Genomic DNA, 26,415 nt, shown 5'->3' on the forward strand with positions numbered 1-26,415 from the left:
TATGTTGTTAAAGATACATGGGTGATGGGCATTGTTTGATTAAGGACTGAGAACAAACAGAGTGTCAGCTGGAATACTGGGTTAGTATTTGAGAGACGGATCTGTAACGCCACATTCTGTGAATAAACTTAATAGTGAGGAAAAGATCCGTGTTGTTTTGCACTTCATCTGTCTTGGATCCATTTAACAGGAATGGCCACCTGTGTTGTAGCCATTCTATGATCCCATGAGTTGTTAAAAGTTTTCTCTGCCTTTGTGTCAATTTGCAGTCTGACTTGTGTAATTAGAATAGCCTCATTCAAATGAATTTGCATAAAGATTAGAAGTGTTTCGTAAAATGTGGCTCTGGGACAGAATTATTTTGAGCTCTTCAAGTGTTATGTTGTGATGTTCTCAACTGCATTTGTGTCTGAGTTTTGAGTTAAGTCTAGTATATTTTCTAGCTTCAGAACAGGTTGAAGCAGAAAAATATTTTTTCAATATCAAAATAACTGCAAAGAAGTAACCACCTGTCTGAGTTTATATTCTCAGAATTGTATTTAGCCACAATCTGTAATCTCATGGCCTGGCATATCCCCCACCCTACCATTACCATCAAGCCAGGGGATCAACCCTGCTTTAATGAAGAGTGCAGAAGGTCATGCCAGGAGCAATACCAGGCATACTAAAAATGATGTGTCAACCTTGTGAAGCTACAACACAGGACTACTTATGTATCAAACAGTATAAGCAGCAAGTGATAGAGCTAAGTGATTCTACAACCAACGGATCAGATCGAAGCTCTGCAGACCTGCCACATCCAGTCATGAACGCTAGTGGACAATTGAAACAACTCAGTGGAGGAGGCTCCACAAAAATTCCCATCCTCACTGATGGTAGAGCCCAGCATATCAGTGCAAAAGATAAGGCTGAAGTATTTGCAACAATTTACAGTCAGAAATGCCGAATAGATGATCCATCTCGGCCACCTCTGGAGGTCCCCAGCATCACAGATGCCAGCCTTCAACCAATTCGATTCACTCCATGTGACATTAGGAAACAGCTGAAGGCACTGGATACTGCAAAGGCTATGGGCCCTGACAATAGTCTGGCAATAGCACTGAAGACCTGTGCTTCAGAATTTGCCACACCCCAGGCCAAGCTGTTCCAGCACAGCTACAACACTGGCATCTACCTGGCAATGTGGCAAATTGCCTAGGTATGCCCTGTGTACACAAAGCCAAATCAAATCCAACCCGGCCAATTACCAACCCATCACTGTACTCTTGATCGTCAGTAAAGAGATGGAAGGGGCCATCAACAGTGCTATCAAGTGACATTTGCTTAGCAATAACCTGCTCACTGGTGCTTAGTTTAGATTACACCAGGGCCACTCTTTTTTTCATTCATTCATGGGATGTGAGCTTCACTAGCTGGGCCAGCATTTATTGCCCACCCCTAGTTGCCCTTGAGAAGGTGGTGTTGAGCTGCCTTTTTGAACTGCTGCACTCCATATGGTGTAGGCACTTCTGACCTCATTACAGCCTTGGTTCAAACATGGACAAAAGAGCTGAACTCACGAGATGAGGTGAGATTGACTGCCCTTGACATGAAGGCATCAGCATCTGACCGAGTGTGGCACTATGCAGCCCTAGCAAAACTGGAGTAAATGGGAATCTGAGGGAAAGCTCTCCATTGGTTGGAGCCATGCATAGCACAAAGGAAGATAGTTGTGGATGTCGGAGATTTAATCATCTCAGTTCCAGGACATCACTGCAGGAGTTCCTCAGGATAGTGTCCAAGGCCCAACCATCTTCTGCTGCTTCATCAATGACCTCCCTTCCACCTTAAGATCAGAAGTGGGGATCATTTGCTGCTGATTGCACAATGTTCAGCACCATTTGTGACTCCACAGATACTGAAGCAGCTCATGTCCAAATGCAGCAAAACTTGGACAATATCCAGGTTTGGGCTGACAAGTGGCAAGTAAAATTTGTGTCACACAAGTGCCAGGCACTGACCATCTCCAACAAGAGAGAATTTAACCATTGCCTCTTGACATTTAGTGGTATTACCATTGCTGAATCCCCCACTATTAACATCCCAGGGGGTTTACCATTGACCAGAAACTGAACTGGACTAGCCATACAAATACTGTGGCTACAAGAGCAGGCCAGAGGCTAGGAATCGTGTGGTGAGTAACTCAGTTCCTGATTCCCCAAAGCCTCTCCACCAGCTTTTAAGGTACAAGTCAGGAGTGTAATGGAATACTCTCCACTTGCCTGGATGAGTGCAGATCCAAAAACACTAAGCACAACACCATCCAGGACAAAGCCGCATGGTTGATTGGCACCCAATCCACAAACGTTCACACCCTCCTCCACCAATGCATGGTGGCAATAGTGTGAACCATCTACAAGATGCACTGCAGGAATTCACCAAGGCTGCTTAGACAGCACCTTCCAAACCCACGACCACTACCATCTAGAAGGAAGTGGGAGCAGATACGTGGGAACATCACCCAAGTTCCCCTCCAAGTCACTTGCCATCCTGACTTGGAAATACATCGCGGTTCCTTCACTGTCGCTGGGTCAAAACCTTGGAACTCCCTCCTTTACAGCACTGTGGATGAACCTACACCACATAGACAGCAACATTTCAAAAATACAACTCACTAGCAGCTTCTCAAGGGCATTTAGGGATGGGTTTAAAATGTTGACCTAGCTAGCGATGCCCACATCCCATGAATGAATAAAAAAAGGACAGATTCTTGCAATCTGTTTGATAAAATTCTGCAATAAAAAAACAAAAATGTCAGAAATGCTCTGCAGGTGAGACAGCCTCTGGTGAGAAACAGAGTCAACATTTCAGATCGTGATGGCCCTTCATGAGAACTGAGAAAAGATAGAAGTGATAAAATTCTAGATCTATTTTACTGGAATGCACAATCCTAGGCCCTAGGCTCAGCTACTGCCATCTCCTTTTGGACACATTAACTACTAAAAGGAGGGTAGATGTGTTCAAAACCTAAACAAGCTATTCTCTCTGGAGGCAATTGTGCGCCTGATTGATTAAGCGCTTAATCTGTACATATTGAACTATTTCAAAACATTTTTAACATACAGTTAACTTAAATGCTTTGCTTGGATATTTCAAGAGTGTCTTATGTGGATGTGATATAGGGATTCCTGGTTTTTGTGATTAAGGTGAGACATTCATTTGCTTTCCAAACTGATTATTTGTGGACAAGTTTAACGAATAGCCTTAAATTCCTTCAAAACTGGCCACCTGCTCGCACTATAGGTGGAAATCATGAAACCGTAAAAACCCATTTGTACAATAACTAATTTCTTTCTTAGCATGCTCCTAGTTTGGGAAAATAACTGAGGTTTTTAGAAATCACTTGATCTAATACTATGTAACGCATACCAGAAAATACTTGAAGCTGTTACGAAGTTGTATCATTATGAAAAATTTTGGAGGCATCATAACATGTAAGTCATCTTTACAGTGCACAGAAAGTGTAGTTCCTGGCAGTTTAAACCCAATTGCACTTGCGTCATTGTTTCTCGGGTAACCTAAGAGCCATTATTTCTCGAGCTTCTTTCAATTCTAGCCTCTCATCCCTGGTATTATCTTAGTAAAACTCTTCAGTATCTTTTCTATGGCCATAATATTTTTCCCAAAGTGAGGTCCCTAAAACTGGACACGAGTCTGTGGCCTAACCGATATTTTTGTAGATTTAGCCGTAACTATTTGTGTTCATACTGTATCTCTCTTGTAACTATTGTCACATGTTTGTGCTAGACATTGTCTTGAGTTCAGTCACACTGGTCACAGTTGTCCCCAGTAACTACTGCCAATGTATCTAATTAAACAATGGAGGGACCTGATTATTGTAGTAGATGATCCTTGCTCCAGATATCAGCATTGAAATGCTGTGTATGCCGCTGAAGGTGGCCTGAAATCTATTGGGACTTGCACAACATCAAACCAGCATGGTTTATTTTGAATAAATTGCATGAATGAATTATATATAGCTTTCACAGCAAGATTGTAGTTTATGGTTTATGAAAATGATAATGATGCAGCAGGATGTGGGTTTGCCATCTTGTACTTGGCCCCTCAAGCTATCTGGTCTTGGCTTATAAAAACAACTTGACAGCTTTTTATTGTATTTCATCTGCGCTTTGGCGCGAAAGAGACCTCCAGCCTAAGATTGGGGGTTTGGTCTGTTGAGCTGTCAATCACCAAGGGCTCCAGGCTGGTTCAAACACCATACCTCTCACTGTCTTAACACAGAATGGCTATACTGTCAATATTAAGTGAAAACTATCTTTTCTAGCTTGAAATGCTCTGTCCATTTCAACTAATTGACAAACAACATCTAGTTAAAACGATGGAAAGACCAGAGGGTGCCTCGCAGAAGTTACACAGCATTGATGATAGCATGTCTTTGGTCCAGCTATGAAGCTCCCCCCCACTTCGCCAACAATATAATTTCAAGTTATTATTGTATGCTTGCCTCGATCTAGGCTGCTAGCTTATTGTTGAGAAGAAAATGCAGAATTCAGCATTGCAAAGTATTAAGTTTCACACTCACACCTGGATTTTTTTAAAAAGACTAAATGCTACCCTCTTATTCCATTCTCTCTATCCTCCCCACCAGTTTTTTTAAAAAAAAGCTCCTCATAAATGATTCTCAATGGCTCGCAAATGCAGACTGTATACACACACACACACAAGCAGCTCACTATGGCTGCTGGTGCTTGTAAACTATGGGATTTCATGGACTTTGTGGGAACCTATGTAGTGTGCCATTCGTGCTAGCACCCCTGACAACTTAATTCAAGTAGTAGCTGCATGCGTGTGCAGTGTAGTTTACCTGTAAAGCATGATTGAGTTTGAATTGCCTCTGTGGTCTCGAACACAGAACTGCCTCATGTGGCCAGCTTTGAATCATGACAAAGCTAAGTGTTGCTCATGGATTATACCATAGAGCATCTCCACTTATTCACCTGCCAGCTAGCTTGAAACAAACTTAACACAGGAGTAAGTTTGCTTTGTTCTAAACCCAGGCTATCACATGCCCTCCTGTAACTTCACTTTGAATAGCTAAGACAAGTAAGGCTACCTTGTTCTGAATGAGGTGCAGAACTGTTTTCTGGCAATAGTTAGGTGCCCTGTATGATTGAGAATGTGTTTCCTGGATAAAGTGCCTCTTCTTTTCTGTGTACAGTGGCGTACTGGTTTCCTTTCTCCCTTTCTCAATACCTGAGCTGTAATTGGTTAGGTGCACCACCTTCTTGGCTTGTGCTTTCCAGGCTCTTGGACAATCAAGACACTGAAATCATTTGATGCGTAAATTATCATAGCTTCCTACTGTGTTTGTAGCTGACGTGATGAAACCTCCATCTTTCTTCCCTTGACTTCCCAGATACGAGGAGCCAATTGTAAAGAAACATTGGGGTGGGGGAGGGGGGGCATAATGAGTTTTCATTCCATTCACCATGGATGTGTAGATAATGAGACAGCTATGGTCAATTCACAACTAAGATCATATGAGCTTGTGGTCTCTTAGCACAGGTTTCAGGACTTCTTAAGACCAACTTTTTTACCTTTAAAACATTTTAATTTCCTTGTTGGTACAACAGCCCAGACTTGCTTTGTGTAGACTGCAAGTGGTTAGGAAGACAAATGGAATATTGGCATTTATTGAGAGAGGAATGGAGTATAAAAGTAGGGAAGTGTTGCTACAGCCATACAGGGCCTTAGACCACATCTGGAGTACTGTTTACAGTTGTGGTCTCCTTATTTAAAGGATATAATTGCGTTTGTAGCAGTTCAGAGAAAGTTTACTTGACTGACTCCTGCGATGAAGGAGTTAGCTTATGAGGAAAGATTAAGCAGATAGGATTTATACCCATTCGAGTTCAGAAGATTGAGAGGTGATCTTATTGAAACATAAGATCCTGAGGGGACTTGATAGGGTGGATTCTGTGAGAATGTTCCCTCTTGTAGGAAAGTCTAGAACTAGGGGAACATTAATTTAAAAGTTAGGGGGCTCCCATTTAAGACAGTGATGAGAATTTTTTTCTGAGAGTCAGTAGCCTGTGGAATTCTCTTGCCCAGAGCGTGGAGGCTGGGTCATTGAATATATTCAAAGTTAGGCTCTAGAGAGAGTTTAAATAAGTTGTATTTGTATTTATGTGTGTTAAGAACAAGCTGTAGCTTTCAGTTTAATGTATATTTTTTCTATTTGTGGGTTTTTTGGAAAAATATACTTTATTCGTAAAATATCTGAAAGAACGTTACAGTACATTTCAAAATGGCTGTCACAAAGTGCAAACATATTCAAGTTTTCCACATAAATCATGAGGTGCTTCAATACAATCAATGAAGATTACAGACTTTTCAACATGGTTATCTATTTGTGGGTTAACAGATGAAACCTGGGATCTAGTTCCATTTTTGAGTGGAGGCAGCAGGTTTAAACCTCTGTTTGTATACCTGCATTTCTAATTAGTTTTATGATCCTTGAAGTGGAGGGTTGCGGTAGTGGTTTAGGAAAGTTTAAAAAAAACAAGGTTTAAAAAAAACTTCTGTTGCCTAGCAACAAGGGTCCAGAGAGGCAGGCCCTCCAAATACACACATACACTCTCAGACAGAGAAAATGAGAAAAAAGCAGTTTCTGTTCAGCTGAAAGCAGTTGTGCATAGGAGGGACAGATTACAAGTCCCAAACCAAAGCTTAGTTGAAGCCAGGATTCCAGAGAGGCTGGACAGGAGAGGAAACTGCAGTAGCAGGTTCCAGAAGCTGAAGAAGAATGTCCACAAACCCAGGGGAGTGGAACAAGAAAGCCCCAAAGAGGATAGTCTAGTCAAAGGACAAGGACAGGAATCTGGAAAAGGTTCTGCTCTTTGGAAGTGAAAGCAAGGAGCAGAGGTGAAGGCTTCAACCTTTAAGAGAAGAAAGCTGCAGTACGCAGATTTAAAGCAATATAAGCGTGCGAGAAGCTGGAATGTCCAAGGGGACAGTCGAAGATCTGTAGCTCTTTACTATGGACATGTGAAGCAGCGGTGTTCTGTTGGCATGGCTAAGTCAGTGAGAGAATGTATGTTAGAAAGCTTGAATGCACTTGAAGGCAATCCAGAGGAGGGGAACATTGGAAGGTGAGTTTGAAACCCTGGAAGTGAACCCTAGGTGCCTGAGAGAAAGCGTCGTTTGGGAGAAGATTCCAAAATGAGTTCTTCAAGAGTGGAAATTGGAAACCTCATATGAAATACTGAGTACAGTGAGACCGGTTTGCTCATGGTGTGACAAGTGTCTGGGGAGAGTTGATGAGGGACCCATAACATCTGTTTGTGGTGGCATCTGTCACTTGGTTTCAGAGTGTGATATGTCTGACCACAGGCCGCCTATTGGTTGACAAGGACTGTGAACATGAGGGCATAAGATAGCTTTTTATAACTTGTTATCCTTACAAATTTGTATGTATCTGTAAAGATGTAGTTGTGGGTGAAGTAGTGTTGTTAGATTGTTCATTTTTTCTTGTTTGCTATTTAAATCTTTTGTTAAAAGTTCATCAGCTGACTTTTGTGGCTCTGTTCAGTAGCCACTCTCCACACGTCTAAACAAAAAATAAAAGTTAGGATCTATTAAGCTGGGTTCCACCCTGGGATCAGGCTTGTCCAGTAGTAACATTAGCTGGGATCATAACGCAAGGCTAAGTTAGACAAGGGAGTCGAGGGTTTTGGGGGGGCAGACAGAAGTGGAGTTGAGGCACAATCAGATCAGACATGATCTTACTGAATGGCGCAGTAGGTCTGAGAGGCTGAATGGCCTACTCCTCCTAATTCCTGTGTTCTTGCGTACTAACTAACTTGTTCACAGAGGGTTGTATCTGGGGTGACATTGGGTCATCCCGCCTTCCACTTGTGCAATAGTTTACCAGGTTGTTAAATAAGTAACCCATGCGTGCATCCATCTGTTTGAGAGTTTTACCCTCCTAACCATGTTACCATATTAAATTGTCTGGAACCTTGATAAATCTATCCCTTGACTTTAGATGACAAAAACCTTTATCACCCATTTCCTCTTCTGGTGTTTCAAATATCTAGTTCAATAAACAGTTCTGTTTATGAACTAAGCAGCGATTTCCTTAATTAAACTTTTGTGAATAGCATGTTTCACAGCAACATAGTTCATACTGTTCCCAGGATCAACATTTGAAAACGCCACAAATGCTTTACCCCCAAGTGATGTTACAAGATAATCCACCAATATATCTCTGTCCACCTTATGGTGATAAGCTAGCAGCTCAAATACTTCAATCCAATAATGTTAGTTTTATTCAACATTTTACGGGCAGGCATGAACCTCACCTACTAGACTCCTTTGTTAGTGGCGTTTCTCTGCTGGTTCAAGAGCATGATCATGTTTGTCCTTGATTTTGTGCTGCAGAAACTGTTGTCTTTTCCTCAAATTTGACATTCTCTTTGATTATGCACTTTGCCTTTCCCCTTTTCGTGATTGCCTTGTTCCTTGATTCCTTTAGGTTCTGAGCTCAACATTTCTAACTGGAAAGCCCACTTCTCCTTATTTCACTGCAACCAAACAAGCTAACTTAGTCACTCTGTCTGAACCCTTTGTTTTTGTTGCTATTAAGTATCACTGTTCATTGATGTTCATTTCATTTAAAACGTTAAAGGTTTTTAATTGCTTATGGTCTGAGTGCAGTTACTGTTCAAGAGCATGTCCAATTCTGCAGGCTTGAGCAGCGTTCTAATGCATGGGCCCCAGCTATGCCTGTCTCTTTATGGGGTATGTGGAACATTCCTTGTTCCAGTCCTACTCCGGCCCCCTTCCACAACTCTTTCTCCGGTACATCGATGATTACTTCGGTGCCGCTTCATGCTCTCGTTGGGACTTGGAAAAATTTATTAATTTTGCTTCCAATCTCCACCCCTCCATCATTTTCACGTGGTCCATCTCTGACACTTCCCTTCCCTTCCTTGACCTCTCTGTCTCAATCTCTGGTGATAGACTGTCCACCAATATCCATTACAAACCCACCGACTCCCACAGCTATCTCGACTACAGCTCCTCACACTCCGCTTCCTGTAAGGACTCCATCCTATTCTCTCAGTTCCTTCGCCTCCGTCGCATCTGTTCCGATGATGCTACCTTCAAAAACAGTTCCTCTGACATGTCCTCCTTCTTCCTTAACCGAGGTTTTCCACCCACGGTCGTTGACAGGGCCCTCAACCGTGTCCGGCCCATCTCCCGCGCATCCGCCCTCACGCCTTCTCCTCCCTCCCAGAAACATGATAGGGTCCCCCTTGTCCTCACTTATCACCCCACCAGCCTCCGCATTCAAAGGATCATCCTCCGCCATTTCCGCCAACTCCAGCATGATGCCACCACCAAACACATCTTCCCTTCACCCCCCCCATCGGCATTCCGTAGGGATCGCTCCCTCCGGGACACCCTGGTCCACTCCTCCATCACCCCCAGTCCTCAACCCCCTCCTATGGCACCACCTCATGCCCACGCAAAAGATGCAATACCTGCCCCTTCACTTCCTCTCTCCTCACCGTCCAAGGACCCAAACACTCCTTTCAAGTGAAGCAGCATTTCACTTGCATTTCCCCCAACTTAGTCTACTGCATTCGTTGCTCCTAATGTGGTCTCCTCTACATTGGAGAGACCAAACGTAAGCTGGGCGACCGCTTTGCAGAACACCTGCGGTCTGTCCGCAAGAATGACCGAAACCTCCCTGTCGCTTGCCATTTTAACACTCCACCCTGCTCTCTTGCCCACATGTCTGTCCTTGGCTTGCTGCATTGTTCCAGTGAAGCCCAACGCAAACTGGAGGAACAACACCTCATCTTCCGACTAGGCACTTTACAGCCATCCGGACTGAATATTGAATTCAACAACTTTAGGTCGTGAGCTCCCTCCCCCATCCCCACCCCCTTTCTGTTTCCCCCTTCCTTTTTTTTTTCCAATAAATTATAAAGATTTTTCTTTTCCCACCTATTTCCATTATAAAAAAAAAAATTTTTTTTTACATTTTTTTTTTACATCTTTTATGCTCTCCCCACTCCCACTAGAGCTATACCTTGAGTGCCCTACCATCCATTCTTAATTAGCACATTCGTTTAGATAATATCACCAACTTTAACACCTATGTGTTCTTTTGTACTATTGTTGTTGACATCTTTTGATGATCTGCTTCTATCACTGCTTGTTTGTCCCTACAACTACACCCCCACTCCACCTCTCTCTCTCTCTCTCTCTCCGCCTCCCACACACACACCTTAAACCAGCTTATATTTCAATTCTTTCTTGGACTCGAACTCAAGTTCTGTCGAAGGGTCATGAGGACTCGAAACGTCAACTCTTTTCTTCTCTGCCGTTGCTGCCAGACCTGCTGAGTTTTTCCAGGTAATTCTGTTTTTGTTTTTGTTTTGGATTTCCAGCATCTGCAGTTTTTTTGTTTTTAATTCTAATGATATTGATGTTTTCAGAAATGTAGTTCTGTTTTGTCATAAACTTATTATTGGTTATGTTGACCTCCTGTTAGAGAGCTGGATCATTCAATATTATTTCTAAATTTAGAAATCTGTCAAAGTCCCTAAGCAGGAAAATAAACTTGCTGAGTAGATAACTATGCCAGCATTTTTTTCCAGGCAGTGGCTATCAGTTACTAAGGTTAAAAGTATCTACCTTCAAGCATCAATAAAGGAATGAACAGAACATTTCTTTCTATGAGCTGACATAGAAGGACTATGTGATCAGAGTACTTGTTAGTGATAGTTGTGTACCTTCAATTATAGTGGCTGCAGATTCCACCTCAAATTGACATTAGCTTTTGGACATCGCACAAGTCTAGCTTAAGTTGGGTACTGATGGTAGCAACAATGTTTGTCTCCAATATCATGCTTGTCAGTAGATCCTTTCTATCAAATCAACTAATGCAGTGATCTCTGAAACACTTTTCTTCAACAATATGTTTGGTCTTGATTTCTTCTTAAGTTGGTGAGTGACCTGATAATATATTTATATGGAATGTACAGCACAGAAACAGGCTGTTTGGGCCCAGTTGGTCCATGGAGCATAAACACAATCATGTGAGCCTTTTCCCACTCCGTCTCGCCCCATCAGCCACACCTTTAGTTCCTGCTCCCTTGTGTTTGTCTAGCGACCCTGTAAATGTATCTATGCTGTTTGTCTCCCTATAATAACAATTTTCACATTCCAACCACACTCTGGTATTGATGATTTTCCTGAACTTCCTATTTGGATTTGTGAGTGACTATCTTACATTAATGGACTAGTTTTGCTGTTGCTCACAAGCATATGCTTTATGTTGGCCCCATTAAACCCTTTCATGATCTTTAAAATCTCTATCAGGTCATCAATCACTTTTTCCTTTCAAGTGAGCAGAGCCCTAGTCTGTTCAGTCTTTTCTGATGGGTGTAACTTCTCAGTTATTCTGTTGCCTGTCATATCTATTCTTCTCACTGCTAATACCTCCCACAAGGGAAATGCCAACTTGGCCACATTGTTGAACGAGCTGGCATGTCAACAGGTTCAAGTTGTATAAGGTACTCCGGTTCTTTCAGATACTGATGTAGGTGTTGTGTGTTTCTTCATCAGGGACTCGATGCTAATTGAATGAAAGATTCAATTGATCAATGGTTGGACTCACAGTGCCCCCTTCCCCCACCAAACACCCCCCCCACCCTAGAATCACAATTTGCAATTGGTGCAGAGCTTTCAGTAAGTAAGATGACGCAAGCTTACAGACAATGCCATGATTTTTACACCTTAGAGATACAGGATGTTAAGGAGTGGATTGACCTTAAATGATTGTCTCGATCAATAATATGGCACCATATAAACTAATACAGTATCCATTTTGCAGATATATCTTAACTAGATAAAGAATGTGCATTAGATTTTCATTTTTGTTCTCATTTTGTGAACTTGCTGAATAGGAATGAGTTATGACTTTGCAAGTATATTTACCTGTGGGTGACCAGGTTCTGCCCTAATTGTTTCAGTATCTGTGGTTGATTTTGTTGCACTGTTAGCACTTCCTTCAGTTCTAACGGAGAAATTGTCAGCTTCACGCACTGTTTGCTTGCTGCTAGTTAATCCTGAGTGGGAGTCAGTACCAAAAATGCTTAATTTTATTTGTGAGGTAGCGCTTGCAATTGCTAACTATACCCTTCTTGGCTTGTTTCTAAGCTTCTTCCCCTATTCAAGTTTCCCTCAGCCTGCAAAATTCCCTGGCTAAGAGGTTAGACAGATGATCCATGAGATTTATACCAATGTTGAATCTGCATTCTGCCACTTAATGCTGTACTCCAAGAATAAAAATGAATCATGTTAGTCTTGAAAAGCATCATTTGTAATGTGTTGGCTATACAATTCATAAAATTGTGAATGCTAGAAGGCAGCTCCTAAGTACCCGTCAGTGTATCCCCTTAGCCTCATCAAATGCTGTATTACATAGCAGACAGCTTGGAAGATGGCTTGAAGGGAAAGCAAGTACCTCTTATTACCAGTAAAAACCTAAGTAGAAAATTTGAGTTTAGAGACTACTTGATCAGTATATCGTGTTCCATAATTTAACTATTTTAATTAATTCCTCCTCCAGTTTGAGAGCATTTTTAAGGATGAAGGGGATTGAATGCCACTGCTTATGTTTGCTGCATTTCTGGATTTTAATTGTGGTTTGATCAATTTAGATTTTTTTAATTGCAATTAAAATTGGGATTGATTCTTTTTCATTCAAATGCATCCTTTAATTAGTTTAATGCTTTAACAAAATATCACAAAGCTATAGAAACACTGCCCTTTTCTGAAATGGTAGATAGGTCAACTTCAAATTATCTTAACTACTTTTTTAGTATTTTAATGCCACTTAAGGTTTATGAGAAGCTGCACCAGCTGTTAGCTCCGCTGCCATCAGTACACGTGGCCCAGTGATCTTAATTGCAGATAGATGCAATTTGCTTTTCCACCAGATAATGTATGTTGATATGCTTTGAGAATACCAGTTTGTCCTAACATTCAGTGTCTCTATCAGGTCCCACAGGTGCCCAGACAGGCAGGACCTGCTGCTTACACAACACATGAACTAAACAAGGGTCATCCAAACCTCCCTGCAACGCCGCCAGGCCATGCCTCTTCACCAGGCATCTCACAGGTAATAAGTAGCAAATAGTAGAGAGAGATTTTTCCTTCTTGAAGAGGGTAGAGTGGAAGAATAGGGAAAGATTAAAGACTTGAACCCAGTGACATCCAACCCAAATGTTTCATGGCTGCAATGTTCATGAAAAACCCAGAGAGTGATACTTGAATGTAGACAAAATAGCTGTAGAGTAGGTTTTAAATTGGAGCAATTGGAGTGCAACCTATTTCACTTCAAGTTGTGGAGGATGTTAATATTATGGAACATCTGTGTAATTGAGATCTATAATTCATAGACAAAAAGTAGACTTTTGTTCCAAAATACACAGTTAGATCCCAAAGGAACGATCAAATAGGACAGATTCACAGGAGTACCAAATTGCAAAGGGAATAATAGTTTGTATTGCATGAAAAGAGGGTGCTGATTGGGTTGGCAAAAGTACCCTGGTAGAGGCGTTGTCATTGAGAATGCATGAGGGAAAGATTAACTGCGAAGCTTTTGCTTAAATTCAAACTAGACAGGTCGACTCAATTGGATAACGCATTGCTAAGGGGACTGAGCTAGGGAATGGCTGCCCCCAAGCTTTTTTTTAGTTGAATAAGGGGCAGTGCGTGGACTTGTTCTTTCTGTTCGCAAAGGACTGTCCCCTGTGTGTGATTATATATATATATATATATATATATAGGTTCTAGCACGTGTAAGTGAGCCACACTGCGAGTCTGACTGACACAACGCAGGCATATTATTGGATACCCAACAACTTGGCTGATTATCACATGCAGTGAGAGTGGTAGCGTTGTGAGGTCTCAAGACCAACCCAGATATGTAAGCCATACAATGGGATTGGAATAGCTACCCTTAACAAGCGTGATTATGTCGAGAAAATGCATGCTGTTCTTAATGAAGGGTCCAAATTCATATCCATTGGATCTGCTGCTAAGTATGACTGCGCAATCCTGCTAGAAAGCAAATTATAGGAATGCTAGTTGGACCTGTGTAAGAGTAATGAGCTGCCTGGTGGTGTATATGATAGAATTTGCCCTCACAGTTTGGAGTGCACTTATGTATACGTCATATGAACATACGAATTAGGAGCAGCAGGAGGCCATTTGACCCCTCAGGCCTTCTCTGCCATTCAGTAAGATTGTGGCCTCAACTCCACGTTCTGCACACCCCTGGTAACTTTTGACTCTCTTTGTTAAGAATCTGTCTACCTCTACCTTAAAAATATTCACTTACCCTGCCTCCACTGCTCTCTGGGAAAGAAAAAGTTCCAAAGATTCACAACCCTTTGAGAGAGAACATTTCTTCTCATTTCCATATTAAATAGCAGACCCATTATTTTTAAACTGTGTCCCCTAGTCTCCCCCACAAGGGGAATCATTCTTTCAGCATTCTCCCTGTCAAGTCCCCTCAGGATCTTGTATGTTTTAATAAGATCACCTCCCAATCTTCTGAACTCTGATGGATACAGGCCGAGCCTGCCCAACCTTTACTCGTAAGATGACCCCTCCTCCTTCCCAGGTATGTCACGTGAAACTTTTCTGAACTGTTTCTATCTTTTATATCTTTTCTTAAATAAGGGGACCAAAACTCTACACAATTCTCTGGATGTGGTCTCACCAACACTCTGTATAACTAACAAACACACCTACTTCCATTCCCCTTGCAATAAACAACAACATTCTATTTGTCTTCCTAATCACTTGCTGTACCTGCATACTAATTATTCTTGATTCATGTACCAGACACCCAGATCCCTCTGCACTGGAGAGTTCTGCAATCTCTCTCCATTTAAATAATATGCTGCATTTCTATTCTTCCTGCCAAAGTGGACAAGTTCATGCTTTCCCCCCATTGTACTCCACCTGCCAAATTTTTGCTCACTCCCTTAACCTATCTATGTCCCTTTGCAAACTCCTTATGTCCTCTTGACAACTTATTTTTTTTTTTACCTATCTTTGTGTCATCAGCAAATTTAGCAACCATACATTCGGTCCTATCATCCAGGTCAGAAGTCATTATTATAAGTTGTTAATAGTTGGCACTCCAGCCCTGATTGCTATGACAGTCCACTCATCACATCTTGCCAACCTGAAAATTACCCATTTATGCCTGCTCCCTGTTTCCTGTTAGCTAACTAATCCTTTATCCATGTTAATATGTTACCCCCTACACCTTAAGCTGTTATTTTGCATAGTAACCTTTGATGTGGCACCTTGGCAATTTCCCTATGGCAGATGTTAAGCTACGTCCTATCTTATCTCTGACTGACTGGTTCTGCACAACATGAATTGGCCAAATGGTTGAGTGAGTTGCTACAACCAGTCCTGAGCTAGTTTTCCACATAAGAGACAAAGGATTCCTTCACCTTTGTGAAGATCATACAGAACTTGCATTCTTTCAAAAATTCATTCACTGCATGTGGGTTTCGCTGGCTGGGCCAGCATTTATTGCCCATCCCTAGTTGCCCTTGAGAAGGTGGTGGTGAGCTGCCTTCTTGGACCGTTGCAGTCCATGTGGTTTAGGTAGACCCAAAGTGCTGTTAAGAAGGGAGTTCCAGGATTTTGACCCATTGACAGTGAATGAATGGTGATATATTTCCAAGTCAGGATGATGAGTGACTTAGAGGGAAACTTCCAGGCGGTGGTGTCCCCATCTATCTGCTGCCCTTGTCCTTCTAGATGGTAGTGGTCCTCAGTTTGGAAGGCACTGTTTAAGGAGCCTTGGTGAATTCCTGCAGTGCACCTTGTAGATGGTACACACTGCTGCTATTGTGTGTTGGTGGTGGAGGGAGTGAATGTTGATAGCATATTAATAGCAAGGCTGTGTCCATGTGCTCGTTTGACATTGCTAGCCTATTTACTGATGTACTGCTCAAGGAAACCATAGTGCAAATGTCACTATATCATGGCGATCTAGACATTCTGCCATTATCCGAATCTGTATTCATTGATCTATGAACTCAGCAACTCACGCAGCTTAGTTCAGTTTTAACGACACTATGTATGCCCAAATAGATGATGTTACCATGGGATCACCTCTAGGCCAAGCTGTCGCCAACATTTCTGTCGGTTTCCACAAGAAATGCGTTTTTAGTGGAATGACCCCTAACCACCTACCCCTTGCATGTTGCTGATATGTGGATAATATGTATCCTATATTTGAACCTGCAGCTGCAAGTAAAAATTTCCGTGTACACATTAATGGGCTCCACCTCGAGCTCAAATTCACCTTTGAAATAGAGCGCTCTAATGAGTTCCCTTTCCTCAACTTGCTAGTTGAGAAACTTGCAAATGGGTTCTCTACCACTGTCTACAGTTCCACGTGCTGTAAGATTTGGCCTAATTGGCAACCTCTTAAATAGGGCTTGATCTATTTGCTCACTGTGCAAGCTTGATGCCGAAATAGAGTGCATCAAAGCTATCCTGTGGGATAATGGCTATCTCGATCAGATCATTGCCAGCTGTGTATTGTGCAAATTCATGTATGGGCCTAAGGCTGCCACTTTCAGTCTTGAAAAGTGCCCAGTCTCTCTCAGATAAGGTGCCTCAAAAATTTGGCAACAGGTGAAGTTTGCCGTTTCATGCTGCTGTTCTGCAGTAGCAACACTAGTGGCATTCTCCGCTAACAGGATTCTGCTATCAAGCCAAAAAGATGTTCTGCCTACCACACAACAAGTAATGCGGCATGAGTTTCAGTGCCTGTATGTGGGCAGTATGTCCCAGCTGACTGGTTGATCTTATCAAAAAGCACATCCCTTTGGCTATTTGCGATAAGCAAATTACTGACCGTATATCTCCAGCCCATGCTTGCAAAACTCAGAATATAGTGTCCAAGACCAGCCCTTCCTAAACAATCCTGGTTGTGCTAAGAATTACACTAACAACCAATTTAAGATGATCAGTCAGGCTCACAGTGCAGCTCACTTGCGTGTGCTAGAAGCTACATATATTCACACCCCAGGCCCTGTCCTATCTAAACAGAAAGAACATGTCCACGCATTGTACCTTTTTCATCTAAACAAAAGCTTGGGAAACAGCCATTCCCTCATGCATTCTCCATGACAAAACCTACCAATCAATCGGAGTCCACTTGTCAACCACTCAGCACCCTCTTCTCATGCAGTGGAAACTGTTATTCCCTTTGAGGTTTAGCACTCTTGTGAATCTGTCCTGATGAGTGCAGGATGAAAAACTTTCACAGCATGTCTTTTTTTTCCAGAAATACTCATTCTGTAGTACCAAGGAATTCTTTTTATATTTTATGGGGGTGGGTGTGCTTGTGCATGTGGTGCTCTAAAATTGTATTCCACACTTAAAAACTAAAACCAGCTTGGGGATGAGTTGTGGTTTGATGGACACATTGTAAGCTTGTGCCATGAAGGAAAAAAGGACCTCCTTATTCTCATTTGTTTAGTCCTAGGTAATGTCAAAATTGCATTTTCACACATCTGGTGGTAAATGTTTTTAATTTAAAAAAAAATCCCTCCAACTTCCCTTTCTTGGTCTCATGGTTTCCTTGGTTTGATGGGCCTGGGCAAGTAACTAGCTCTGCAATTTCTACACTTTGTTACTTGCAGGTAGATAGAGCTAGGGATATCATACTGTTAGGTGTTTGTGGCTGCCTTATTGGGGCATACCTGGCTTAATTCCTTGGAGCAATTTGACTGTTGTACATCTTGTGGCCTTTTTAAAATTTACTTTAACTCCCCGTTGTTCCATTATTTTGTCGACTTGAACTGCCAGGAAGGTGGAGAACTTGTTGCCAGGATCGTCCTTTGGCTACTTCTAGGCAAAATACAAAATTGGATTATGGGAATTCATCAATTTTTGTTCTCGCTAGGCCTGAGTTAAGTGTTTTCTCCTGGTGGCTCAATTGTTTCAGAACTTGTATAGGACATTGCAAGTATGGTGGATTGAAGGAGTTGTATTTATAACAGTAATTACACAGATTTGCTGTGAAAGTGCAATGATGATGAGCTGCATAAGAGAGACGAGGATACCACACACTTGGATAATTCATGTAATTTTACATTTGTGTGACGAACAATTGGGTATGTGCTTTTGTGTTTTTGTGCTGAAATGATTGTAAACTGTGGTTTATGTTATAAGATCAGTAGCCTATTACCATAGTTTATCACAATTGTAACCTTGCAAAAACAGTGCAACATGATTGCAGGTGGTAGTGGCTGATTCTTGGTTTTATTCTTGGATGCTTGTCTGATGCAATACTTGAAAAGTCCAACATAGTACTTGTCATTGCAAATTATATTGATGAAGTAGACCATGGCATCAACTGCAACTAGGGCACTTAGACGAAGTCATTGAACCAAAATGTTGATTTATTACTTAAGGAAATCTTTTGAATTAGCAAATGTGTAATCATGGTTGAAAGTAAGTGAGATTGAGTTGATTCGCCTTTTTGCCTGTAACAGAATTGTTACAGTGAAGGAGGAGGCCATTTGGCCCATTGAGAGCACCAGCTCTCTGAACAATTCACCTAGTGCCGTTTCTCTGCCTTCTCCCGTTACCCTGCATTCTCCCTTTTCAGATAACAATCTAATTCCCCTTTGCCTTGATTGAACCTTCCTCCACCACACTCTTGGGCAGCACAATCCAGGTCCTAACCACTGAAAATGTTTTTCCTCATGTTGCTTTTGCTGCTTAATTTAAATCTGTGCCCTTTTGTCCTCGATCCTTTCACAAGTGGGAATAATTTCTCTCTCCCAGCCCCCTCATGATTTTGAATACCTCTGTCAAATCTCCTCTCAGCCTTCTCTTCTCCAAGGAAAACAGTCCCAACTTCCAGTCTATCTTTGGAACTAAAGCTCCTCATCCCTAGAACCATTCTTGTGTGAATCTTTTTTGCATTTTCTCCAGTGCCTTCACATCTCTCCTGAAGTGCGGCAGCCTGAACTGGATGCAACACTTCACCTGAGGCCAAACTTGTGATTTATGAAGCAAAAACAAAAATTGCTGAAAAAACTCAGCAGGTCTGACAGCACCTGTGCAGAGAAAGACAGAGTTAACGTTTCGAGTCTGTATGACTCTTCATCAGAACTGGAGAGACTTGTGATTTATGAGTTCATTGTAACCTCCTTGCTCTTCTACTCCATGATCCGATAAGAAAGCCTAGGCTACTGTATGCTTTATTAATCGCATTCTCAACCTCACTGCCGCCTTCAGTGACTTCTGCACATATACACCCTCCTGTGACCCTGCACCTCCTTCAGAGTTGTATCCTTTATATCATGTCGCCATGTTCTTCTACCAAAATTAATCACTTCGTGTTTCTCCACACTGAACTTTGTCTGCCCATTCCACCAACTTGTCTTTGTCCTTTTGAAGTTCTACACTATCCTCACAGTTTGCAATGCTTCCAAGTTTTGTATCATCTACAAACTGAAATTATGCCCTGTACACCAAGATCTAGGTCATTAATATTTATCAGGAAGAGCAAGGGCCCCAACATTGGCCTCTGGGGAACTTTTGCTATCATTGGATATTTATCATAGTCTTAGGCACAATACATGCTTTTATTTTAAGTAAAGTGGGGTTTCTTGTGAACAGTTTTCCAAATGACAACTCATTTCATTTGTCAAGATTATTCCTCTATAGCCAAGAACTGGTCCCATTACCTGTGATCATGGAGCTAGTTCACAGATCGGACAATTTTCATGAATAGAATAGTATTTAGACACTGCATTTTGCCTTTTCAGGTCTTGTTTGTTGACATGCCATGACATAGAAATGCATTTATCTGAGTGTATGTTCTAATGTCCATAACCCTCCAGACCTCTCCCATCCATGTATCTATCCAATTTATTCTTAAAACTTAAGAGTGAGCCCGCATTTACCACGTCAGATGGTAGCTCATTCCACACTCTCACCACCCTCTGAGTGAAGAAGTTCCCCCTAAACCTTTCCCCTTTCACCCTAAATCCACATCCTCTCATGTTTAATCTCTCCTAATCTAAGTGGAAAGAGCCTACTCACACTTACTCTGTCTATACCCCTCATAATTTTGTAAACTTTTTTCAAATCTCCCCTCATTCTTCTACGCTCCAAGGAATAAAGTCCTAACCTATTTAATCTTTCCCTGTAACTCAACTTCTTAAGACCCAGCAACATCCTAGTAAATCTTCTCTGCACTCTCTCAATCTTACTGATATCCTTCCTGTAGTTAGGCGACCAGAACTGCACACAATGCTCCAAAGTTGGCCTCACCAATGTCCGAAACAACCTCACCATAACATCCCAACTCCTATACTCAATACTATTTATGAAGGCCAGTATGCCAAAAGTTTTCTTTACAACCTTGTCTACCTGTGACGCTGCTTTCAGGGAATTATGTATCTGAACTCCCAGATCCCTTTGTTGCTCCGCACTTCCTCAGTCAGTTTTATTGGTAGGTTTAATAGACCATTTGGCCCAAAGGAGTACGTTGTACTCTACTCTAGTACACTTGTATTATAAAAATCTTAGTTTGCACTTGAATATTTTGCACGTTTACATAGTGTGTGTTACAAGTACAGAGGAAGCTTCTGAGTTATTGAAACCTAAAAAGCCTTGTATTTCATACTGTCTGTAGTACTTAATAAAAATAAAGTTAATTTATCTGGCAATAAATATCTTTGAGGAGGGGAACCTATTGTGACATCAGTGCAGAGTGGGGGTTCTCAACCATTTTGCTTCTGTGCCCCCCACCATTTTTAAACATTCCACTAATCCACTGTAACACAAGTGCTTTTCTGTATAAAACTTAGTGATGCAATTAAACATATATGTGGTATTTTATTTAGAGTGTAAAACCTGTTGCTGGCTTTGAGCAACAAATCTGTGAAGACTTGGATGTATCTTTGACCATGGCATGCATATGTGTCTGTCATTGTTCATCCTGGCCCAGTACTTTGCTTTCATTGATGTAATTGCTGAAAATCTAGCTTTGCATATGTAGATTGTACTAAGTGGAACCAGTGCTGCAGAAGAATTGTTGCTCTGCTCATTCACACCAAAATGTCTCAAAAGATAATTCACTGAACTTGGTGCTGAGGGAACTCTGATAAAATGAGCTTTTATATAGTTTTGATGGGACAGAGAGTGGCAATTGAGTTCAATATTCTCAGAAAAGGAGTTGATAACCCACAGGCGTGTAGATTGTTTTGTTGTGAGTTTGGGAAAATAAGTATTAAATTTGCATATACTAGACAGGTCTGTTACCTTATGGTTTGATCATGTTAAAGTCAATATTTTCTTCCTTGAAAGAATGTAAGAGCTCAAACATATCTGTCGACCCCTACTGAAAAGAACCTTCCAGACTTGCAGTTTTCTTTTGAATGCAGCAATTTCCCCAAGCTAAATAAATAGTTCTCCCACCTTACATAGTTTTATTCAGCTTATTAATTTCACTAAATATGTCTGACTAAAAAAGTTGTCCATTTAGCCAACCACACACCATTCAACATATGACATGTTGTTATCAGCTAAGACAGTTACATACCTCTCCCCTAAGATTAAATATATGGGTTGTCGCCGTCAGCTGTCCCTCGATTTGTGGATGACATCTACTCAATTACGTGTTTCTGCCATGGATCTTCATGTGACTGAACAGGTCGATTCATGACCCACTGATCTTTGGGCACATGGGGCAGGATGTTGTACGAGGTAGTAGGATCCGCAGTGCAGGATTTGCTTCCTTTTCTTTCCTTCTCTGCTGACATTCTGCCTCATCATTAAGACAATGTGATTCAAAGCATGATGCAGCTTGATGGACAAATTGTCACTATTTTTAATGGTAGCAAGCTCCTCCCAGTCATTCATGTCAATGCTGCTGCGTTTCAAGGAGAGCTTTAGAGTGTCTTTGAAGCACTTTCTTTATATCCTCATCTTCTCCCCTCGCCACCTTTGCCAAAATTCTGGAATGTTGGCAGTTGAGAGCTACATAAACAGGACCTGGAGGTGGGAGAGACAGTTTTCAGCTATCCAAACACTGCCTAGTCCATTGAAGTTGATTTTGCAGGAGTTTTGGACACTAGCATTTGTTTGATGGCCCTCCCACTAAATCTGGAGGATGCAGTGGAGGCTTGTGTGATTGAATTTCTCTAGTGCTCTTATGTCGGCTACACAGTCCAGGTCTCACTGCAGGACAGAAGTATTGTGGCTACAGCTGCTTTGTACACTAGGACTTCCTTTGACTTCTGGAGGCCTTTGTCGCCATGCATTTGCTGCCTTGATTTGTAGAAGGCTGAGCTGGCGCAGCTAATCCATTGTTGGATCTCCTCGTCAATGGTGGTCTTTTGAGAGAGGTGGCTGCCAAGGTATGGAAAGTGCTCAACATATTTTAGTGTCTCCTTCAACATATATGGGACTGGGTTATTTGGCTGACCACATGTGGATCTCCACCTTGTCGTGGAGGAGAGGCTCGTGCATTCCAGCGATCCCTTGAATGATATAGTCAGGAACTCTTTCCTCCTGGTAGGCCCACCTGTGGTGGCAAGATCAGGGAAAGGTGCCAGACAAAAGTGTGGTCCAAGAAGTCCTCAACTGCAGAGCAGGCGAAGGAAGACTCTCTTTCTCTCTCACTTCAAAGGTGGAAAAAAGGCTACGATGGCGAGGTCGTGGTTTGACACGTCACCAAAATCTGATCACCAACCTGTCAAATGTATGGGCAAGCATTCTTCCTTGAGATAATCTCATCTCTGTACGTATGTGTGGAATTGTGCTCTGCACCCATTTCTTCACACAGTACAGCAAAACATGGAGTTTGTGCATTAGTGTTTGTGCACTGGAGTGCTGCTTTGGGCTGCATTAGAGTGCTTCAATTAGATTTTTGTGAGAGGGACTTTTAAGGATCAATTGCTATCTAAAGTCCAATCTTCCTTTAATTTAACAACTAACTAAAAGTTGCTCTTTGGGTTGGGAGAAGGTGAGTTTCAATCCAGCTTTAAAATGGGAAATAAGGGCCTGCTTGCAGCTGTTGCTAATTAGTTAGTTAACTGGCTTAAACTGGTTTTCAGAAGCTAGATTCAGACAGAATAAAAGCAAGCCATCTATAGAGCTGCTTTTGTCTGCATTGGAGAGCTTCTTGGGCGCGTTAGAGCTATTCAGTTGGAGTTTGTTGAAAGCGAGTTCAGTGAAGAGGGAAGGAGGGATCCTTTCATTTTCTACTTTTTCTCAGGAAGAAGAGCAGTGGCCTTGGTAAGTATGACCTGGTGAGCATTTCTTCTGTCTTTAATGCTCTCTAGAGGAAGTAAAAGTAAAGGGAGTAATTTAAGGGTAAGTCGTGGCAGGCAGTACGGCTTGGGAACTGAATATCCAAGGGTACTCGATATTTAGGACAGACAAGCAAAAAGAAAAAGGTGGCATGGTGTTGTTAGTTAAGGATGAAATCAGTCCGATATTGAGAGAATATTGGCTCAGAAAATCCAGATGTAGAATCAGTCTGGGTGGAGCTAAGAAGCAACAAGGGGCAAAAAACATAAGTGGGAGTTGTCTATAAGAACGTAAGACATAGAAGCTGGAGTAGGCCATTCAGCCCCTCAAGCCTGCCCCACCTTTCAATAAGATCATGGCTGATCTGCCTCAGGCTTCAACTCCTCTTTCATGCCAGTTCCTCATAGCCCTCAACTCCCCAATATGTCAAAAATCCAACTACTTCCTCTTTAAATACTTTCAGTGATCTAGCCTCCACAGCTTTGGGGTGGGGAATTCCAGACATTCATTACCCTGAGAGAAGAAATTCCTTTGCATCTCAGTTTTAAATGAGTGTCCCCTTATGAGTGTCCCCATTGGTGGTTTTCCAATCTGCTGGGACCCCCCCCCCCCCGGAATCCAGTGAGTTCTGGAATATTTGAACCCATGCCTCCACTATCTGTGCAGCCACTTACTTCCTTTAAAACCCTTGGATGCAGTCCATCAGGTCCTGGCAACTTGTCTGCCTTTAGTCCCACTAGCTGTCAAACACTTTGTCCCTCGTGACAGAGACTGTTACAAGATCTTTCCTCCCATTAGCTCCTTGCTTATCTGATACCTTTGGGATGTTTATAGTGTCCTCCACCGTGAAGATCGATGCAAAATATTGGTTTAAATCATCTGCCGTTTCGCTGTTAACCGTTATCAATTTTCCAGTCGCGTCCTCCAAGGGCCCCACGCTCACTTTAGCTACTCTCTTTTTATATAATGGTAAAAGCTCTTGCTGTTTGTTTTTATATTTCCTGCCAATTTACTTTCATAATCAATTTTCTCCCTCTTTATTAGCTTTTTAGTTATCTGCTGGTTCCTAAAAAAAAATCCCAATCCTGTGGTCTACCATTCATTTTCGCCATTTTCAATGCCTTAGTTTTGATTGGATGCTCTCCTTGACTGCCTTGTTAACCACAGGTGGTTCATCCTTCTTATCAAGTCCTCCTTTTTGACTGGGATAAATTTGTGCTGAGAGTTATGAAATATCTGGTTAAATGCCTGCCACTGCACATCCACTGACCTTCCCCTTAGTCTATTTTCCCAGCCCGCTTTAGACAACTTTCTTCATACCTTTGGAATTGCCCTTATTTAAGTTGTGGGCACTGGTTTGAGATCCAAGTTGCTCGCCCTCAAACTGAGTTTGAAATTCTATCATGTTGTAATTGCTACCCCCTAGAGGATCCTTAACTTCAAGATCTTTTATTAACCCTACCTCATTATACATTACTCGATCTAATGTAGCCTGTTCCTGGGTAGGCTCTGCGACGTATTGCTCTAAGAAGCAATCCCTGATGCACTCTACAAATTTGTCTTCCAAGTTACCCTGCCAGTCTGACTTGTTCAGTCAAAATGCAGATTAAAATTACCCATGACAATTGTAGCGCCATTCTTTCATGTCTCCATTATTTCCTGATTCATATTTTGTCCTACAGAGAGGCAACTCTTTGGGGGCCTACAGACGACTCCCACCTGTACTTCTTCCCCTTGTTATTCTTTATTTCCACCCAAACTGATTCCACATCATGATCTATTGCACCTATATCACTATTCACCACTGCACTGATACCTTCCTTTATTAACAAAGCTACCCCACCTCCTTTTCCTTTTTGCCTGTTTTTATGGAGCGTTGAATTAACGGTGGTGATATTATCTAAGGAATGTGCTAATGGGGACATTAAGGGTAGCAAGCAGGACAAGCTAGTGTCAGATGACCCTAGTGGGGATGGGGTGGGGGAAGGGATTGAAATGGGCTAAAAGGTGGAGATAAAACAATAGATCAAAATAAATTTAAAAATAGGTGAGAAGGTGAAAAAAAAGATTTTAAAAAAATTATTGGAAAAAGGGGGATCAGAAAAAGGGTGGACATGGAGGACAGAGTTCATGATCTGAAATTGTTGAACTCAATATTAAGTCCGGAAGGCTGTAAAGTGCCTAGTCAGAAGGTGAGCTGCTGTTCCTCCAGTTTGCGTTGAGCTTCACTGGAATATTGCAGCAGGCCAAAGACGGGCACGAGAGCAGGGTGGTGTGTTGAAATGGCAAGCGACAGGGAGGCCTGGGTTATGCTTGCGGATAGACTGAAGGTGTTCCGCAAAGTGGTCACCCAGTCTGCGTTTGGTCTCTCCAATGTAGAGGAGACCACATTGGGAATAGCGAATGCAGTAGACTAACTTGAGGGAAGTGCAAGTGAAGCGCTGCTGCACTTGAAAGGAGTGTTTGGGCCCTTGGATGGTGAGGAGGGTGGAAGTAAAGAGGCAGTTGTTGCACCTTCTGCGGTTGCATGGGAAGGTTCCTTAGGAGGGGGTCGAGGTGTAGGGGGTGATGGAGGAATGGACCAGGGTGTCCTGGAGGGAACGATCCCTGCGGAAAGACGCCGGGGGGGTGTGAAGGGTAGATGTGTTTGGCAGTGGCATCATGCTGGAGTTGGCGGAAATGGCGGAGGATGATCCTTTGAACGCGGAGGCTGGTGGGGTGATAAGTAAGGACAAGGGGGACCCTATCGTGGTTCTGGGAGGGAAAGGAAGGTGTGAGGGCGGATGCGCGGGACACAGTTGAGGGCCCTGTCAACCACCGTGGGTGGAAAACCTCGGTTAAGGAAGAAGGAAGACATGTAAGAGGAACTGTTTTTGAAAGTGGCATCATCAGGACAGAGGCAAAGGAACTGAGAGAATGGGATGGAGTCCTTACGCGAAGCTGGGTGTGGGGAGCTGTAGTAGAGTTAGCTGTGGGAGTCGGTAGGCTTGTAATGAATATTGGTGGACTGTCTAT

General features: G+C 42.2%; 1 protein-coding gene across 8 annotated transcripts in view; it reads left to right on the forward strand.

The window, feature by feature from the left end:
- LOC121288721 (eukaryotic translation initiation factor 4 gamma 3-like) overlaps positions 1 to 26,415 on the forward strand; it is a 331,740-nt gene that overhangs the window by 71,141 nt on the left and 234,184 nt on the right. For 5 of the 8 annotated variants that reach the window (XM_041207477.1, XM_041207478.1, XM_041207481.1 and 2 more), the window contains one exon: positions 13,082 to 13,201. The exons of 2 other annotated variants lie outside the window; for them this stretch is intronic. In XM_041207477.1, coding sequence (XP_041063411.1) covers positions 13,082 to 13,201 — 120 coding nt within the window. Of the gene's footprint in view, positions 1 to 13,081; positions 13,202 to 26,415 lie in introns of those variants that run through there. One more of the 8 variants, XM_041207488.1, reaches the window with a different exon arrangement.

The sequence above is a fragment of the Carcharodon carcharias genome, chromosome 15 (assembly GCF_017639515.1).
Source record: "Carcharodon carcharias isolate sCarCar2 chromosome 15, sCarCar2.pri, whole genome shotgun sequence".
In the NCBI taxonomy this organism is placed as follows: Eukaryota; Metazoa; Chordata; class Chondrichthyes; order Lamniformes; family Lamnidae; genus Carcharodon; species Carcharodon carcharias.